At 38.4% G+C, this 21,143-nt stretch overlaps 1 protein-coding gene across 1 annotated transcript in view; it reads left to right on the top strand.

Moving 5' to 3' along the window:
• Nucleotides 1–21,143, top strand: part of csmd3b (CUB and Sushi multiple domains 3b) — a 136,919-nt gene that overhangs the window by 67,610 nt on the left and 48,166 nt on the right. Inside the window, exons 19-39 of the mRNA XM_087176619.1 lie at nt 391–582; nt 2,866–2,992; nt 3,490–3,692; nt 4,137–4,328; nt 4,724–4,862; nt 5,566–5,753; nt 6,849–6,967; nt 7,267–7,342; nt 7,444–7,560; nt 10,399–10,512; nt 10,635–10,730; nt 11,547–11,750; nt 12,097–12,221; nt 12,688–12,784; nt 15,353–15,457; nt 15,554–15,672; nt 16,260–16,329; nt 16,894–17,010; nt 17,302–17,511; nt 18,673–18,861; nt 20,062–20,239. Of these exons, the coding sequence (XP_087032745.1) occupies nt 391–582; nt 2,866–2,992; nt 3,490–3,692; nt 4,137–4,328; nt 4,724–4,862; nt 5,566–5,753; nt 6,849–6,967; nt 7,267–7,342; nt 7,444–7,560; nt 10,399–10,512; nt 10,635–10,730; nt 11,547–11,750; nt 12,097–12,221; nt 12,688–12,784; nt 15,353–15,457; nt 15,554–15,672; nt 16,260–16,329; nt 16,894–17,010; nt 17,302–17,511; nt 18,673–18,861; nt 20,062–20,239 (2,977 nt within the window). The remainder of the gene's footprint in view (nt 1–390; nt 583–2,865; nt 2,993–3,489; nt 3,693–4,136; nt 4,329–4,723; nt 4,863–5,565; nt 5,754–6,848; nt 6,968–7,266; nt 7,343–7,443; nt 7,561–10,398; nt 10,513–10,634; nt 10,731–11,546; nt 11,751–12,096; nt 12,222–12,687; nt 12,785–15,352; nt 15,458–15,553; nt 15,673–16,259; nt 16,330–16,893; nt 17,011–17,301; nt 17,512–18,672; nt 18,862–20,061; nt 20,240–21,143) is intronic.

The raw sequence follows: 21,143 nt of genomic DNA on the forward strand, positions 1-21,143 counted from the left end.
TATTTATATACCTCTTCATATCCCGCTCTTCAAAATTGCGCACATGAATAAACAGAATAATCTGAATATTACCATGGAAACTGAGTTTAGACAGACTGTGAAAAACAACTTAAATTGGATAAGATGTATACATGCAACAGTATCACTCCTAATATTGATATGTTTCATATATCTTTTTGTTTTTTATTAAATCAGGATGAGAGCTTAACAGGATCTGTGATATCAGCAAGCTCATAAACAGAATACTTGAGTGTGCCAGATATTAAGGGAATATTGCTGTGCATCTAAAGAACACTAATTCTGTTTTCTCTAGTGGGTCTAAAATGTCCCTAAGCGAGTATTTTAAAAAGTACACACTTTAAAGCTCTTTCTCTTTCTTTTTATTTCTAGGTTTTGAATTGTCTCATTGTGAGGACCCAGGTGTGCCTCAGTTTGGCTTCAAGGTCAACGACCAAGGCCATTTCTCTGGGAGCAGCATCACATACAGATGTGAGCCTGGATACACTCTGCACGGCGCTTCCACACTGAAGTGTATGACAGGGGAAAGGCGAGCCTGGGATAACCCTCTGCCTTCTTGCATCGGTATGTCTCTTGCTATATGAAGCCATTCACACTTTGAAAAGACACACACAATAGTTAACAGATACATAAATGTATGTAGACACACAATTACGGGTTGAACGTTGACTAAAGCTTTTCAATAGGTTTTGTTGTTGCCTTTTCTTTCCCCAGTACTGCAGCATGTTGTGCTGTGTGGTGTGTTGTCCTATTACTTCTATCTACAGACATTGAATCATTGGCATCAACAGCTACCTTTACATTTGCACATGAATTGACATGAAGAAGTTTTTAAGTAGCAGGAAGCGTTGCTGTATTAGGCCTTGCTCCACAATACAGTACAGAGTCACCCAGAGCTCCTTTATGCAAAGTCTCTGCTTACAGGACATTCATTCCATAATCTGACAAGAAAACAGATGGAGGCCAATGTCCTGTGGAATCACCCTCGCCATTTCTAGTGATGTCACACACCGCGGTGGTTTTAAAGTCTCGATGAAAGGCCTATTTGTTCAGGAGGGTTCACCACCTGGACTCCCTGTGACCAATTGATCCATTTCCTTTCCTGCAGGGGGGGATTTGTTCTCTGTTCCTGGAAACTGCCCTCGTCCTTGCCCAATTCTCTGCTATATACTCAAACATACCCACACAGTTACAAACACACAGAGATCCAAACTTGTTCAATCATTTTTGTTTCTCTGCTTGTTTTTAAACTCCATTCATGTCATTCTTTCTCCACAAAGGGATAATCGACAAACATGTTTGTTAGAATTGCTTCATAAACACATTTTAATCAATTCGGTTATGCTAAAGACCACTATTATCAAAGCATGTTCCATTTTAGGGAAACAATAAAACCAACTGGGAAGCAACTCCCATTTGAGTATTGACATATTTCCAAATATTCCATTATAACATCATTGCCTTTCTAATTCATTTTTCAGGGCTTCATACTGATGGGAAATTATATCCACACCACAATCCCAAATATTGATGTCAAGAAGTCAATAACGGTCTTTTACTGGTTATGCAATTTCAGGCCTCCAGAACTCACACACTCTGATAAACACACACACACTAACACATTCATCAGGAGATAAGTATGTAGTGCCTGAAATGCTTTGATTTGTATGTTATGTTAAGCTTATTTGGAGAAAATTTCATTTCCTCCTAGTAGGTATTTGGTTGAATGATGATTACATTCTCTAATTAAACCCAAACAAATGCTAAGCCTGTGCAGACTGACACACAAAATGGCTGCTGCAGCTGTGCCCCAGATGGGAGCTATAAGCATAACAGCAAGCCCAGTGTTTTAAGCACCTTTCTTCCTTCATTGCTGCCTCTGAACTTCCTGATTTCGGATTCAGCTTAATAAGTCTCTTTCCTTCTCAGTATCAATAATGAAAGACTCATAAAACCACTGGCTGATATTCTATGACTTTATATTTTAGCAGTGACACACTGTGACCTCAGCTAACCTCCAGTCTTAATACTATATTGCCTCTTATTATTACTTGTAGTGTTCCCTCTTTACCCCCTTTGGTTCTCTACTTTCTCTTTCTCTTTTGCCTCTTCTCCCCTTTCTTTTCCCCGTCCCAACTCTTAATATTGCTCCTATTACTTGAGATAATATATTTCAGTGATGAAGGGAGGGGAGCCTGGGGAGGGACGAACATGGGGAGGGAAGAGAAGCAGAGAGGGGATGAAGATTGTGAAAATATATAACCAAGAGAGACAAAGAGAGAAGGGGGGATTATTTTCTGTTATATAATGTGTGGTGATTTCTTTAGGGAGGAATGCAGGATCAGCACTTTGTCTCATCTTCTTCCTCTTCCCTTTTTTGTGAGTGAGAAAGAGTGAAAAAGACAGAGGGACACGAGGGAAGAGAGTTCTCTTCTTTTCTAATCCATTTGTCTCTGTGGTGATCGTTTAATCATTGCCCAGTGGCTACTGAGGTGCACCTAGTGGATCTGATTGCCTTGAAAAACAATTGCCATGGACAGATAAGCGGCTGACTTGTCATAGTTCACATACTGCACACTTAAACACACACATACACACTCATCAATGCTCATTGGTTAGATAGATGGCTTGATGGTATTTGTAACACATTCACAGTTGGGCTAATCAGACAGATGGAGACATATTGACATTTGTGTGGGTTTGTATGTTGGCACATATTAACAGTCTGTAATGTCTTTTACCTGTGTGTGTGTGTGTGTGTGTGTGTGTGTGTGTGTGTGTGTGTGTGTGTGTACCTGGACGTGTGTGTGTGTGATACCTGTACGTGTGTGTGTGTGATACCTGTAGCGGAGTGCGGAGGTCGTTTTAAGGGCGAGTCGTCAGGGAGGATTCTTTCTCCTGGATACCCATTTCCCTACGACAATAATCTACGCTGCACCTGGACCATTGAGGTGGACTCGGGAAATATCGTGAGGTAAAGTTGACCTTTCACAGCATCGAAGTTGAAATAACAGTGTCATTCATTTTACTGCCCACTTCAACACCTTTTATAAAGCTGCAATTGAAATATAAGTTACTTGTGTTGGAGTGTTAAGCGCTACTCTGCAAATGTGATGGTGTGAAAATGACAGTACACATTTGTTGATATAATAAGTATATTGTAAACGGGACAGGTTTTTTATACAAGCAGTGGTTACAAATTAAAATTGATAGGGTATACATAATTTACATGAAGGTATTCCCATCTTAGGCTTCATCTAACGATGAAAAAGTTTTCAACCTATAAAAATTACCATCAAAATAATGGTAGTCAAAGTCTCTCTTTGGGGGTCCTTAGTTGTTGGTCCTCCACAGCAATGACTGTTTTCATGTTCTAAGACTGAAATTTAATAAAGAAGTATTTAATAAAGAAGTCATGTTTATATTGTTAATGATCTTTTTTTTTTTTTTTTTTTTTCTTGCCAATTGCAGTCTTCAGTTCTTGGCCTTTGACACAGAAGCCAGCCACGATATGCTGAAGGTCTGGGATGGACCACCTGAAAATGAAATGTCTTTGTCAGAGCTCAGCGGATCTCTGCTACCTGAAGGAATTCACTCTACACTGAATACTGTCACTGTTCAGTTTGAGACTGATTTTTACATCAGCAAGTCAGGATTCGCTATTCAATTCTCTAGTAAGTCATGTCCATAACTAATGGACTAAACATTATGAAAATGAGAAAGGTTATGGTAGGAGTTTTCCTCCTACTGTTGATAATTTTGTTATTTTCCTCTGAAGTTCCCTGTATGATGTTTTGAATGTGTGTATGACTGGACTAGGTTTTCAGATTGATAAAGAGGGAATAATACTCTTAGTTTCTTCATGATTCTGAATATTTTTCTTTCTATTGAATCTTCATTTGACTAAAAATTTGAATATTAACAACATCAACAGAATCCAAATCTGCATAATGGTTCTACTTGAAGATCTCACTTGACCAGTCAGAAATGATCTTAGCAGATATTTGTATGCACTGAGTTAATGCAATTGACAGATTTTTATAATTCCTCTCCCCTCTTTCACCTCCATTCCCTCTTCTTTCTTCCTGTCCCCTCTCTCCCTCTCCTTCCCTGTCCAGGCTCAGTAGCTACAGCCTGCAGAGACCCAGGTGTACCAATGAATGGCAGTCGAAGTGGAGATGGCCGTGAGCCGGGGGATTCAGTGTCCTTTCAGTGTGACCCAGGATACGAGCTCCAGGGAGATGACAAAATCACCTGTATACAAGTGGATAACAGATACTACTGGCAGCCCAGCCCGCCTGTCTGCATAGGTGAAAAGTCCAGTCCCATATATTTATATATTTATAGGGACATACAATAGATGTACTGCATACACAACTGGAGTTGTTTATGGTTCATTACCTTGCTCAAGTTGACTTGTAGGAGGGCTTTATAAAAAACATCATGTTTAGTGGTTTGAACTTGCTTCTTAATACATACAGCATGATACTATTGCATTATCCTTTCCAAATCCCTGCAAACTACTAGTCCTTTTGAATGAAAATCTTGTAACTTAGATTCCCCGTAAAATAAAATAAAAAAACATTGTGCTGAGTAAATTAAAATATTTTTTTCATCCTGCATGGTTGCGCTTGAGAGAATATTAAAATTGTATTTTATATTATTTTTATTTTAAGACTTATCTTTGCTTGTGTTCCCATGACAGCTCCTTGTGGAGGAAACTTAACAGGCTCCAGTGGATTTATTCTCTCTCCTAACTATCCTCATCCCTACCCTCACTCCAAGGACTGCGATTGGCTCATTGCTGTCAACTCTGACTATGTCTTGTCACTGGCCTTCATCAGGTAACCTACAAGTCAGCGGATCTTTTTTACACCAAAGCCTGTGTTAATCCTCAGTTGGTTCGCTGTGCACAAATGTTCTTTTACATCATTGTTTGTTGTCTTTCTTAACTAAATCCATAATAAAATGTAAAAAAAAAAAAAAAAAGAAAAGTAAAATGTACATTGAGAATAGACTCAAAACATTTAAGAAAGACACTATTAATTCTCTCTTTTCGGACCTTTTAGAGGTAGAGTTTAGAGATATCCTGTCATGAACTGAAGTGTCGACCCTCTGACACAAGAGTAAACAAGGCAATTATTTTCACTCCATTGTAATTGTTTTGGGCCAACAGACCAAAAGTCATTGCTATCCATGAAAATTGAAAATGAGTTGAGGGGCTGAGAATGAGTGTAAGAACCATCAGAAACAAATCCACTTTCTGGTATCTTTTAGACACTCTTAGCCACAGAGTCTAGTGAAATAGAATACTCAGGTGATAAAGGCCTTGAAAATACAATGCTTGCTTTGTCTGTCCTGCACCATAATGTATGTTGGAAAAAAATTCTCTCTAGAACAGTCAGAAAATGACTTCTAATATAAATAACAAACAAAATCCAAATGTCAGTACTCGCTCTTTTTCTATACTCCTGACTGAACTGACTGTTCTCACCATCTCTTTCCTATCTCTTTGTCCCTATCTGTGTTTTTTTCATCTATCTCTAGTTTCAACATTGAGCCAAACTACGACTTCCTGTATATCTACGATGGTCCAGATAGCAACAGTCCTCTCATTGGTAGCTTCCAGGACAGCAAACTCCCAGAGAGGATTGAGAGCAGTTCAAATACCATGCATTTAGCATTCCGCAGTGATGGCTCTGTTTCCTACACTGGTTTCCACCTGGAATACAAAGGTAAAATATTCTGCAAATACGACCAACCTCCTTATATAAAGTGAATACTAATTGAATAGCTTCTAAAATAGTAAAATAAGTAAAACTCCAACAAGTATTAGCACAAACAAAAAGATTTTGCATTCTCAGGGAGATAAAATTGTGTTAAACATCTCTACAGCAGGGGGACAAAATATAACCCTGATTATCTTATGGAAAGCAGTACCCCATCATTCAGTCTACATTTAGTATTTGATTGTTTATATCTTGAACTAGAACACCTGGAAATTGACTCAACACATGTATGTCTGATGTTTCTGATGAAAATAAATACTCATTCCAGCTGGCACTGTTTTATAGCCACTTTGTAACTGTCAGTTGTTGAAAAATCATTGTAATTTACAATGTTTGATGTAATTGCATCAGGGACTGTTTTCTGTCCTGTTTGTTTTTCATAACTAAGGTAACATGGGATATAACTCTTTTAGGTTTTCACAGTGAATGTGACAGTATGTTTCAGATCTCTCCTGTGATGACAGAATGTGTTTAGAAATGTTTAACTTTCACATTTACCAAAGAGGACTACTGTGTTACTCCTTAATACCCAATACACATGTGTATGCAGTTAAGTCTCCCACACTAATGACAGTGTGTATCACGCTGATTTTAAAATGAAAAAGAGGGATTGCTCTCACTGCAAAATCCCTGCTGAATTGATGTCTGTTGAAATGGTCTGTCTGAGGGGTGAGTTTCATTCACATGCACAGAAGAATCATCATATCTTCAGGTGGACTCAGGAATTAAGTTTTAAGTTGATGTAGGGTGGCTGCTAATCTTTTGGGAGGGGGGCCAAAGCCATAATTTACAAGGTTCATGTACCATACAAAAGCCAGGGGATGAAGTTATCGTTCGTACTCCATCTTTGGCAAAGGCAGCTAAGTCAAACAGACTATTAAAAAGGCCAATGGAGTGCCTGCCTCATTTGATTATGGCTTGGGACGTAGTTATTATTAATTTGACTTGGTTTTGAATTTGATTATTCATGTGTGCCTGTCGCTTTTTCTTTGCCTCATCCTCTCTCTCACTTGCTTACTCGTTCTCTTTGTCTTTATCCAGCCAAACTGAGGGAATCATGTTTCGACCCAGGTGTGGTTCTGAATGGAACCAGGCTGGGATCTGATTATAAGCTGGGTTCTACTGTCACCTTCTACTGTGAAGCAGGATATGTTTTGCAGGTACAAACAGATGGATGAATGGGTGGTTGAAAGGCTGGTTGATTGGATATGTGGGTGGATCTGTGATTGGTTGGCTCAATAGGTGGCTAGTTGGTTGGATAGTTGGTTTGGATGGATACTCAATTGGTTTATTGATCGAGTGGATGGTTAGTAGAATGCATGACTAGTTGTTAGTTGGTTGGTCCGCTTTGTGGGGTTGGATGTCCCTAGGTTGGTTTGTCGAAAGGGAAGTTGATTTGTTCATTGAGTGGAAGGTTGGTTGTTTCGGATTTTCTTAAAGTAAATTGTTTTTTCTTTAGGGCTATTCTACCTTAACCTGCAGTATGGGAGATGATGGCAGACCTGGATGGAACAGGGCATTGCCTAGCTGTCAAGGTAACTTAAAATCCCTATATTTACAGAGGTGAAAGCTGTGTATGTATTGTATGCCTCACTAACTATGTGTGCTTGAATACGTGCGTGTGTTCTTTCTCCAGCGCCCTGTGGAAGTCGTTCTACAGGATCAGAAGGGACTGTTTTATCTCCAAATTTCCCCAGAAACTACACCTCTGGTCAGACCTGTGTCTACTCTATATCTGTACCTAGAGAGTTTGGTAAGTTCATTCACACACAAAGTTTCACACAGTTTCACATTGCATTGCAATAAAAAGCAGTAATTTCTGTGTAAAAATAGATAAATAAATAAATAATTTTTGGAAAAAAATTCAAAGGCACATGTGCAGCACTCAACAAAAGATCGTAGTTTTCTTTGACCTGAATTACATTAAAAGTTGATTTTTAATGGGGACACCATGAAACCCCCAGAAGGACCCCTTTGGGGTTTTTAAACTACAATGAAAAACTAGTACAGATATTGTGATGATCAAAAGACGCTTGCTGGCCATTTGTTTTAATCCAGGTCAGGGTTTCATCATTGAAGTGTCATTTAAAGATGAGACTAGTTTTATCTTGCCACATGTGATCAGTAGTCTTTAAGCTAGACATAACTACCACATTATGAAGATATGAATATTGTAAAGGATTCTTAACATTAACTGAGGCTGTGGTGGGAAGCTGGGGTCATTTGAGGAGAGAGAAGGGTGCTGAATATTTGATATCTGTATAAAATTTTAACTTTATTCATATTAAATGTGTAGTATACAGATTGAAATTTACAATAGCATCTAATGTTAATTTGATTTACATTTTCATCAGGACAAACACAATCAATGTGAAGTTAAACATTAAAGTCCCTTCTTGACCTTGGAAATAGTAGTTTGGTGAAACAATCCCATTGAAGATCCTCTTAATAGCTTTTTCTGGAGCTTTCAACTATATCATATATCTTCATGAGCAATTGGGAGTTTGGTCAGTAGTAATGGAGATCGATTGGTGGACATATAAACTCACAAGCTGTTATGATTTCATAGTTGTAAGACTAAAATTTTATTTTTGACCTTGGAAATTGTTTGACATTTTTCTTCATCAGATGATATAGTTGAAGATATGGTGTCACATTATCAATATTGTTTAATTTTCAAGATGTGCAAATTTACATTTGTGTCTCCAATCATGATATTACATATTGACATCTAAATTATTGGTTTACTCATTGGGTCTGACTTGAGCTTTTACAAACAATCAGTAATTGGTGGATATATTGTTCAATTATGCCCTGTGGTATTATGAATAAATAGTAGCTTTCCCTGAGGCTGTTGATGGCTGCTGTCTCATTATATTTGCATAGCAACTTTTGGAGTGTCAGCTCCATGTAGACGTTTTGACTGAGAGGAGCTAACATTTGTTGGCCTACATATTGTATAAGACACACAGACAGCCTCCCAGAACCTCCCACACAGAGCAAGAGACAGATTGTTTTGTTAAGTTGCAGTGCTGTAGCCTTACAACATGCCCACATTTTTAAGCAGCTGTCGTTCTCATAAAAAATTTAAAAAATAACATGTCCTTAATTCATGCTCTTACATCAATCAAAGGTTACGGGCTCAAGGATGCAGTAACTACGCTATCAAAACTGCCTGATGATCAGAGAAGCTGAAATGAATGATTGATGATGTTTCACCATTCATACAAATGACTCCTTCAGTTTCAACACCAGGTGGGAAAAACCCTTGACATTTATCCCTGTGGAGATACCACACCTCCTGTTGAATGAGGACGTGGCTGAGGACACCCACTCAGGCAGCTCATCAGGAGGTATGGCAGCTCCACAGGGATCGATGCCCAGGTTTTCTCCATCTGATGTCAAGAGCTGACGAAGCCTTTCATATGCACAGTGAAACATTTTCAATCATTTGATACGTCTAGTGGACTGATTCAAACTTTGCTGTGATCGCTTATCTGCGAGTATGTGTGTGTGTGGGTATGTGGCTTTGTTTGTGCGCACTTTGTGTGTGTTGGTACATCTCATGTGCTTTATGAATCTGTGTGTGACCGTTGGTGCATGTGTGTCTTCCTGCCTGAAGTCTGTTCTGTTCTGAAACAATTTCAGCTGTGATCTCTTCCACCTTGCTCAGCAGTATGTCGATAATACAGCAGAGAATGATGGAAAACTTAATCACTCTGATTTCCTTAAAATCTATACATAGAGGGAGCTTTTAAGTATTTCTGCTGACTGGCAGAATCTTGTCATTCTTTATGTCCACTAAACACCCTGCCACTATACACATCCTTATGTACAACCATGGCAGTGCTGTAAGATATATATATATAAGAGGTTAGATTCATCTACCCTATAGAGCTAACCTCCTTTTTGATCATCTGTTTTCTCTTTCACACCTGCAGGGACAATGCCAGTTTAAAATCCAGTGTTTTGTTTCTGTTCTCTGTTGCTTGTCATTATTTTAATATAAAACAGGGTTTTACATGAAAGCAGACAGGGTACCGTTTGTGAGTCAGAGCAATGTCTTAGCAAAAGGCAGATCATGCTTTAGAAGAACTCCACAGAGAGAAACAGCCTTGTACAAAGTGACCAGTGACCTTCTTTTAGCATAATATCCTTGGCAATATACAAATTTCAGTCTTTACAGCTCAGCCTTTGGGGCCAAAGAGAGATAGGGTTGAAATACAGTAGAGATTACAGAAAAACATTTCGCCTTTCTGTCTTCAGTTAACAAAACAAAGTTTTTGCAATCACCGATGTTTCACGCTAGCAGAGAACAATGATACACCAACTGACTGGGGGTGGGGGTGGGTTGGACTAGTGCACAAAGAAAATAAGGTGATATTGTGATTATTAAGTGTCCTGATATGTAATTTTGTGCCAATAGTTGGCTTCAAATAGAAGCTGACACTGCAGCTTAATAAAATTTAAATTGGGTATTACAGGTTAATTTTATCATTGGAAGGTCAGATGCAGACAGTGGCATGGAATAATAATTTGCCACCGGCTAACTCATCTCTTTATCTGTCTTTTTTCTCATTTGTATTTCCAGTACTCTTTGGTCAGTTTGTGTTGTTCCAGACTTCACTGAATGATGTAGTAGAGATCTATGATGGACCCACTCAACAAAACACACTATTGTCTTCTCTTTCTGGATCCCACTCTGGTAAGGATGGAGGGAAGGATGGAATAATTTATGGCTAGAGGGATTAATTGGCAGGCAGGCAATTTAAGCCCTCACTGTTTCTCTCTCCTCCAACTTTTCTGACTCTGTGTCTTTCTGACTAGGTGAGTCTCTACCTCTGAGTTCGGGAAACCAGATCACCATAAAGTTTACCACAGTTGGACCAGAAACTGCTAAGGGATTCCACTTCGTCTACCAAGGTCAGAAAATAAGTTTAAGATTCTGTAGGCCTTGGGGTTTGCAGAACTGGCTTGCTTCATGTTTAAGGTTTCATACAAAATTTTCCATAATAGCAATGAGGGTTTGTGTGTGGAGGTAGTTTATACCCCTTAAAGTTTAAGGGATGGGGAACATCCGGTCTCTGGGTCGCATGTGGCCCGTGAGACAATTTGATGCGGCCCACGAGGTAATTCATAAATACAAACTTGTTCCAAAGTGTCAGTTTGTCTCGAAGAACCGTCGCAGAGCGGATTACTGATATGGCACGAGGTATTGAAAAAACACTGAAATACAATTTCCAGTTTTTCTCTCTGGCTGCCAATGAAACAACAAACATAACAAATCTCGCCCAACTAGCTGTTTTTGTGCGTGGGATTACTGCTGAGTTTGATACGAGGGGGGAATTGCTGTCTTTGCAAGCGAAGCATGGCGCATTGGAGAGGTTGTGTGATAGTGTGATATATGTGTTCAATAATTTAGTATTGGCCTCGAAGGATGTTATAAAAATTGAAATGGCCCTTGATAGCAAAAAGGTTCCCCACCCCTGCCTTCAACCTTGGCTTTCTGGGGCTATGTGGTGTAATGGCTTATCTCTTGTTTTGTAAGTGGCCATTACATATAAAATGCAACAGTTTAATTTTTACTTTCAATGTATTCAATCAGAAAAGCCACGAATAGAGAAAAAATATCTTATTCAGTGTCCTGGCGAAGATAGGCAGCAGCAATAACAGTTCATTTGGCATTTCTATTGATATGAACACTTTTTAATGGTTGTGTCATCTTACATTTTTCTTCAGCTGTACCGAGGACCAGCTCCACTCAGTGCAGTTCAGTCCCAGAGCCGCGTTTTGGGAAACGCCTCGGTAATGACTTTGCAGTTGGCTCCTTGGTGCAGTTTGAGTGCAACCCTGGTTACGTCCTGCATGGCTCTACTGCCATACGGTGTGAGAGTGTCCCAGACAACCTGGCACAATGGAATGACACGCTGCCAACATGTATAGGTAAACATACACACAGAAATTAGACTGAGGACGGACATTTTCCTGTCCAGAATGTAGAAACATTATGAGATGCATTATTAACCCCACAACTGAGAAAGGAAAAAAAAACACAGTTAATTCAAATGCACACCATGTTTCAGTTTAGTCAGGCCCTAAGCCTTCCTATGCCAAAGCTGTCACACAGGGTTTAAGCTCTTTGGTCTCCCCCTCTTCAGTAGGGTACCACCCCCTTTCCTTTCCTTGTCTTTTTTCCCGTTACTTGCAGACAAAATGATGTTTCAACCTCTAATTTACCTTCTTTTCTGCTCTCTTCTATTCCGTGTGTCAACGCTCTTCGCTCTCCCAGTTCCCTGTGGGGGTGTGTTGACCTCCCGTCGTGGCACAATCCTGTCACCTGGCTATCCAGAGCCATATGACAACAACCAGAACTGTGTGTGGAAGGTCTCCGTTCCAGAAGGGGCAGGAATACAGGTAGTATCTGTCACACGCTGTTTCTTGGCTGACCTATGTAACATTGGCTTAAAAGCTGATCAGGGGGGATGTCAGGGAAGATAAGATATTATTAGAACAATGAATGGATGGATGTTTGTGAGAGAGGGTCCATCCAGAGATAACTAGAAAGGATCTAATCAGGAGAGATAATGCCTGATTGCATTCTCACGGACAAATACAAAGGCCAAGATGCCATAGACACAAAATGGAGTTGACATCTCACATTTAATTTTTCCTTAAATTTTGCAGTACGTCACATCAAGTTTAAGTTTGTTTTATATCATGTGACTTGCTACTTTTTCAAAACAAAAAGTCGTGTTTCACGTCTTGTTTTGTTTGACAGTTTCATTGAATATTTACACCAATTGACATCATGTGTTTTACTCTTTCTAAATTTGTTCATTGAACAATTTCTGTCCTCTTTTTTTTTTGTCGGCTTTTCCAGATACAAGTTGTAAGTTTTGCCACAGAGCATAACTGGGACTCTTTGGATTTCTATGATGGTGCTGACAACCACGCACCAAGACTGGGCAGCTACTCTGGTAAACACCTCTTTTCAGTATTTTTATAGTGTTACTCAAAATGTTACTCATGTCATTACATTCTTGTCAAAATGTAATTTGGCAAAAGACAGCTACTGTAATATAATAGCAAGAAACTCATACAATTTACAGTTTACAAATTAGTTGACAGCTAAGTTGTATTATAGCACATGTGCAGTTTGCTGCCAGCTAACGTTTTAGTTATTTTCATCTAAAATATGGTAAATCATACAGTTAAAAACTGAATTGTGAGAATCTTGAGAGCTTAATTTAATTTCAAAGTGAGACAGTAACCAAGAGAGCATAACTGAACAACATTCAGCATTTATTGATTAGGAAAGGTGTGTCACAGCTGCTCAGGTTAGTGGTAGTAATGGCTATGAGTATTTAGGGACAAATTAAAAAAAATAGGCCATTTTCACTGTATGTCACAGAATAAGCAAGAACTCTGCTATTTGTAACCTGATCACAGTAAATATAACTGTTACATATAAACGCAGTAAAATTGGACAAACATTGCATGTTGTCATGAAATGTACAAGATGCTGCCCATGTGGCCCCCCACTTAGAGTGCAGTTAGAGCTAAACTGGTTCCATTCTGAGTGTCCCAGCAGAGGCTGGGGCACACACCCACTGACACCTGCTTGTTTATCTGTGATTACTTGAAAGACATATGAGAAATGTCTGCCGCATAAATAATTGTTCCTCTTACACTCTAGTGCTCTGTTAGGAATAGATATTTCCTTAGCAACCTATATGTAATTTTAAATGTTCACAAAATTTACACACACGATCTTTACTTAACTTTCATGTTAAGAGCAAGTGACTTTTTAAACTCATGGTAATTATAGTATGTTAAATATTTACAACTGATTACAGACAATAAAACAATAATATAAAAGGTATAAACCCTAATTGCAAATGTTAATTTGATTTATCACTATAATAAAATGTGATAGCATAAAAAAATTAAAACTTTTTTTACTGCTTTCTGTTCAGGCATGACTGGTTTACTGTTTTGTTTTATCTATAGCAGCAATGCTGTGTCAGTGATATATATCTGTTATGGCAGGGGAAACCTTTCACTCGACACACCAGCAGCAGCAGCAGCACACATGCTCTGTTAATATTTAATTATGTTATCCACCATTTTTCTTTGAATGTAGTTTTCAACGATTAATGAAATTGTGGTTCGTAAAAACCCATAGCTAATTATATTTTACTGCATATTGCTTGTGTAAAAAATTCTATATTACAATTCCACCTACTTTTCTCTTCTCATCTATGCGTGTAGGAGGAAAAAGTGAACTCAACAGAGTAACCAAAAAGAGAGGTGTACTTTAGAGTGCCATTGGTCTGCCTGGTCATGCTGTCTGCAATGACCTCAATAGAAATGCCTCTGCTCTAGTGCTGCCACAACTTATATTCAGCCAAAAGCACATATTTAGTCTGGGTGAAGCATTCCTCTGGATTCAGCTGTCCAAAGGGGAAGTCAGCATCTTCTGCGGATACTAATACTTCTTGTAGGGAGGCAAAGTCACCTGCTTATATGCTGGTTGTATCAAATAATCTATGAAAGTGCTTGATGTCTTTATGTCTTCATGGATAAAAGATTATGTTATAGAGGAGGCAGTGAAATGACCATGACAGTGATTCTACATCTATAAAATAAAACAAATACATGCAAAGCGATGGTAAAACTTTTTTATAGGGGTAATTACAAACATTAATTAATACTGTTATACATCCAGATATGACTGTTGTGGTTAAATCCATGCAGTTAATTATTCACAATTTATTCATAATTTATTATCAAGGAAAAAAATATTTTTTTATTTTCTGTCATGATAATAAATGAGATTTTCTCTGGAATGTGAACATGACCAGCAGGGAGGCTGCAGCCTGTCCAAAAACCATCCAATTAATTCCCCTCGCAACAGACAACCAATCACATCCTTCGGCCTAATGCACTGTTCTTTCAGAGGGATGTCTCTGTAACTTTGAAATGTTTTGCTGACACACCTGCCACTGAGCAAAGAGCAACATGTGAATGAAAACAAAGTAATGCTTGGCTCACAGCTCGCTGGCCTGTGGGAAATATTAAACTCCACAAGTAGCTAATATCAGAAGATATTGTCACCATTATTACATCTTGAAGCAAGACAATTTGATGACATTTCCAGTGACAAGGAGATTAGAGTAGTTTAATGTTCCTTTACATTTAAGTACACCATTTAATATCTTATTGTGAAGGGGCTTGACAGGCTGACACTGTTGCAGTGCAATACTGGTTTTTGCTTTGTTCCTTCCCTCGCCATACTAAGTAGGTCAAGCCAACATTTGAAAAGTGGTTTCAAATAAAACAGATGTCTCAAATGAAAGTAATTCCCTTCTCTCTCCTTTGAGAACACTTCACAAACAAAAAAAGTGAAAATGTATGTTTGGGGGGCCTTTGTTGTTTCCTTTGCTGTCAGATAACTAAGATCTGCTTGCTTTTAAGCCTCAGTTGAAAAATGAAAAAATTTGATCATGGTCCTCTGTTGCTCTCTTCTTCCTCCCTGCTTTCAGGCACAACCATCCCCCCTCTCTTGAATAGTACATCTAACAACCTCTATCTCAGCTTCAGCTCTGATATTAGTGTCTCAGCTGCTGGTTTTCACCTGGAATATACAGGTAACATATTATCTTCTATACAACATTATCTTTGGCCTAATCAATATATACATAATAATGACTGAAACTTTTATATTAATGTTTTTTTCTTATCAGCTATTGGTCTGGAGTCATGTCCAGAGCCTCAGACTCCAAACTATGGAATTAGACAAGGAGACAGATTTATGGTCGGTGATGTTGTGCAGTTTTCATGTGAACAAGGATACTCCCTTCAGGTATAAATACAACTTTTATATACTGTTTGTCCTTCTGTACCCATGTAAATTAACTACAGAGGGACTAAGAGGAATCGGGCGATAGAAATTTCACGCCTGAACACATGAACACATGCAGTTTTTACATGCAAAGCGACTGCCAGATATGTATGTGAAATCATTCAAGGCTGCTCAGCTTCTTTGATGTGCTGCCATTCACTCTTTTTATCCCCTGACTGCACAAGCCAAGAACTATTTAAACTGTGAATCAGAAGGAAACCCTACTCTCAGGTGGTTTTCCAAGCTCTTACTAAACATACAACTCTGGTTTGGTTTGCACAACTCCTGAATAATGCATGTCTCTGGTGTGGTCTGGCAATTTCTGTGTGGTGTACTGTATAGCTCTAATGGAAGTTTGGCTTTTCCCTAATGCTTATATATAATATACAGCTCCATGGTATTAATGAGAATATCTTCAATGCAAAGCATGAATATTGTTGTTGAGCAGATAAAACGGCACTTTTAAACCAAATTATCTGATCATCTGCGGCGATTTCCCAAATGTTGACCCAACACATAATAAATTGTGGTTGCTTTTACATTTCTAGGGCAATGCACATATCACCTGCATGCCTGGACCTGTCAGAAGATGGAACTACCCTGTACCACTATGTCTTGGTAGGAGTTCTCCTCCAGTACATACATGCGCACACACACACAAATTCATTCAGGCCTGGATATACTGAGATACATGCAAAACTTCAGTGCTGCAGAAATGATGCAAGCAGTCTCCATTGCCTTCTCTGACTCTCTGGAAAATGAGCTGTTTTATCAATTTACTGTTTTGTGATGAGCTGATTATTTAGTTTTTCTGTGCTGAATATGATTAGGCTTTGCACAGCTAAGTCAGACTCTGCCATAAACATGCACAGTGTGCCAAAGCATCAGCATGCACTGAGGCAAATTAGAGGAAACAAGCCCTGGACACATTTCTACTTGCTCAATGCTAATTTATTCAAGAACAGTATTTATTAGAGACTCAGAATATTAATGTTTTATTCAAAATGATTCAAAATGTCAGGTTGAAGATACTCAAGTGTCCAGTCAGAAGTAATGTCTTTAAAAAGTATAAGAATATCTACTGTGCTCAGTGAGGTTACTGCCAGCTTTTGATGTGCTGCTTTCTACACTGACCCACCTTTTTTCTCTGTTTTTATGTTGTATGTGTATGTGTGACTCCAGCCCAGTGTGGTGGGTCTATGACAGATGTAAGTGGAGTGATTCTAAGTCCTGGTTACCCTGGCAACTACCCCAGTGGACTAGACTGCACATGGACAGTCAACTTACCTGTCGGCTTTGGTAAAAAATACTGTCAACTTTCCACTTGAGCATGAAATATGTGTGGTCTGTTTTCTCTGTTCGTTTCTGTCTCCCTCTTTCATATATCTATGTTATTTATTGATTGATTTACTCACTCACTCACTCAACTAGTGTTGTGTTGGTGGCCTTGATCAATGTTGTTCATGAGTGGCTGCAGATTAAGCACCTAAAAACACTTTTCAGTTCACACACATTTGGTTTTACTCCTGGTCTTTCGGTCAGTCAGGCTGTGTTAATCTGTAAATGTCATAAACTGTGTATTTTTCTCAGGCATCCATCTCCAGTTCCTGAATTTCTCCACTGAAGCGATCCATGATTACTTAGAGATCCGCAGTGGAACGCTGGAAACCGGCTCGGTCATTGACCGGTTCAGCGGTCCAGTCATCCCCAAGCCTCTGTTCAGCACCACCCACCAGACCAGCTTTTTCTTTCACAGTGACTATTCACAAAACAAACCAGGCTTCCACATCACCTATCAAGGTATATCTTGTTTCTGTAATTTCCTCTCCAACATCTTGTTTACCCTGATTTGCTAAGCAAAGAAAATAAGAGCAGACAACTGATAGTGGTTCTTACTTTACTGAAACTAGCAGCTGTTGCCAATGTGGTTATTAGATTTAAAAAACTGCCTGACTGCAACTTCATTTCTCAGAGACTAACAACAAAATTATCTACTTTTCAGACAACAATGAAAGTGTTTCTGGACTTACATGGTGCATACATGTCCTCATTTTTGGATTAATTTCAGTGATTAGATGAATTTTGTATTTATTCTATCAGCCACTAAAAAAGGTTTCGAGCAGTCTTTTATTTATTATGACAATTCTCATAGATAGATAAATTTGTTGCGGCTAATTCCATTAATGTGGAAATTACAGTGGATGATGAATAAAACCTTTTATCTCATGACAGCAGCAAAGCTGCCAAAGTGTTTTGAACAGGAGAATGTGAATCCTGGCAGTTGCATTTTTTCCACTATTATTGTTGCTACTAATGTTTGTCAAACCCTTGACTCTTGTGACTTTGGCTGTGAAAAGTCACTGTCACTATTATGTTTAAATTAGTATTTTGGCAACAACAGAAGAAGAAGCACACACTTCTTTGGTGCATGATACCCTTATCAAAAAGTTAGTAACCTTAATTTATATCTAAAAGTCTGCAGCTGTTATGTCTCTCTCCAACATTTCAGATTTCAGGGTTATTTTAGATTGCAGAGATTGCAGTAGGTCTTTTTTTTTTTTTTCAAACAAGCCGGAGGAATTATGCGTTAGTCTTTTGAACTCTGTGTGAAAGTTAGTACCGACAAACAACTTTTAAGTGGGAGGAGAAGAGTAATTTGAAGAACTCAGAGTAGTTTAGGGCACAGTGTAGTCCATTTGCAGGATGTTTAAAATGTTTTTTTTAACTACTGGACTGGTGGCTACGGTTGGAGATCCGGATCTTAAAAGTATTTTTTAGCACCCCCCTCGGAATTAGATAAAAATTTAATTCAGTGTTAGAATGGCTGCATTTATTGTCTTTTTTCGATGACTGGCTTGATTTTAGAAGCACTTATCATAGCTGCTCATAGTCATTTGCAAACAACTCCTGCATTGTTACCATTGTCCTCAACTAATTTGGGATGGGTTACGGTCTCTCCAGCCTACCAGCTCCAGAGTTGTCCAGACCCTCGTCCATTTCGAAATGGCATCGTGATTGGCACAGATTTCAGTGTTGGGATGACAGTGTCATTTGAATGCCTGCCTGGATATTCTCTGATCGGAGAGGCTTCACTCACATGTTTACATGGAATCAGCAGGAACTGGAACCACCCGTTACCACGATGTGAAGGTAATTCATGTTGTTATCAATGTATGTCAGTCTTCTTTGAATGCATTCCATAGTACTTTTCTTTGATCTGAGAAAGTTTCATATGTTTACAACTCTAGGTGTTGTGAAAGGAATATAGTCACTTAATTTCGGTTAGTTCTGATAATACTGAATGTCTCACTTTCTCAGAGGAACATAATCTGTGTTTTATATGGGGTTTGCAACATGGAACCATCATATACCCAGGTCCCAAGAAGATATATAAATATATAAACTGGCAAAGTATTCTTTCAATCCAAAAGAGGATTTTTGCAGAAGCGATGCATTACCTGACCCATCGTAAAAACACCCTCATTTGTAAATGCTTTTTAATAGCATTTCAATATTGATATCATTGCTGTTGCGAATATTTGTAATGATGTTTCATATTATTGCTTTCCTGACTCTGACAAAGTATCATTCCATTATTAAATTATTAGCTATCTTACTCCTAGCTGTAACTTTAATGTGCACATGATTTTTATTCAACACACTCTTTCCTGAAAGTAAGCACTATATAGCCCTCGATATTTCCTCTACAGTTTAACCAGTTGATATTGATTGTTGCATTGAGAGCAAAGTGGAAAGAACGTATTGTGCAATTACAAGCTACTTGTAACTCAACAGAATAAAATAGAATTTTTCTTCAGTTTATGGAATCAACAAGAGAATGTTCATTACCATAAAAAAAAAAAAAGAAATAAAAATAAATCTGAACAAAATTAGAATCATGGCAGGTATGTTGTTCCAGCTAATTGTGGTGGTGAAATTCTATCATGAAATTCTATTATTATAACTTTATGACCAGTAACTGCACATTAATCCAATTGTTATTCCTTTTTTAAATTTAAGGCACGGCTCTAGAGTGTTAACACTTATTCAAGGACCCTTAAATTAAAAAAAACTGTAAATGTTCAGTTTTATAGTTCTCAGCAGTGCTAACATTGCATCACTGATGAGTAACACCTACACTCCTGATGAATACCTGAGCTGCAGAAGAGAAAAAAAAAAAAAACTGTAATGACAATTTATTAGAGGTATTAAGGTGTTATCCAATGGTCATTACATGACTGATAGTCATGTCTTCTCTCAATCATCCAGACAATTACTAAAGCTTCAGAATGGTAATAGTAATTTGTTGGTGATTTATTAAGGGTATTTCTGCTAATATTCTATCGACAGCTCTCTGTGGTGGTAACATCACATCATTAAACGGAACCATTTACTCTCCTGGTCACCCTGAGGAATACCCCAACTTCCAGGACTGTGTGTGGAGTGTGAGAGTTCCTCCTGGACACGGGATTTACATCAACTTTACTGTACTGAGCACTGAGCCCATATATGACTACATTACTGTCTGGTAGGTATTATTTAGTTATTTATTTTACTTGTTTTTCCACTATGTCATAACTGACGCTGTCCACCCTGATTATGTGACACTTCTTACCAATCTTTTTCATCTTTTTCAGCTTCATCAAGGGCCATTTCACAAAAAATTGTCTTTTTTACTTGACTGAATAGCCATTAAATTTGTCTCACATATTCGAAGAACTTCTGTTACACGGACAGACATGCACTTTCTCTCTCTCACAGGATCATGCTCTTTAACATCTTTTCAGAGCTGGCCACTAATTGGCTAAATCCCTGCAAGGATTACCATGACTACAGACATGTCTTCTTGAATATAAAGTTACTCTGACATAATTTCCTTCTTGTCATGTTTTTCCCATCTCTCTTTGGCCATAAGTCTTTCTCTTCTTCCCTCTGTTCCTCAAACGATCTCTAAACGACAGTCCGTCTTATATGGTATATACGATACATCTTTCTCTCCCTACCTGCCCAGGCTTCACTTCTCTCTTCATTATTCTTCTTGGAGAGAGCAGTCATTGGCAACAGCAGACGTTTTGTCAATGCAGGTGTTTAAATGGTGCCTGTATACCATGTTACATAGATATCTGCAGGTACAAAGTGGCAGCAGAACCATAAATAGACTGTACCATCTAATTCTATGGTTGCCATGTTTCTGCTCCTTCTCTATAGCTAAAGGCTGAGCCTGTTACCTATAAATAGACAGCTGGGTGCAACGTCAGTAGTTTAAAAATGTCACCTGGCATACAGACATAAGACCAACACAGAAGGACCAAATGTCTATCCTGTACTTCTGTGAGCTTGTCATATCGACCTTACAGATTTCCAGTTTTGTCTGTTTCCATTGCCCTCTCTAGAATTATTATTGCTAAAAACATTGTTATGATTTTGAGAAA

Source organism: Seriola lalandi, unplaced genomic scaffold (assembly GCF_002814215.2).
Source record: "Seriola lalandi dorsalis isolate HSWRI2012SDOR001 ecotype SW California unplaced genomic scaffold, Sedor1 jcf7180002054562, whole genome shotgun sequence".
Taxonomy (NCBI): domain Eukaryota; kingdom Metazoa; phylum Chordata; class Actinopteri; order Carangiformes; family Carangidae; genus Seriola; species Seriola lalandi.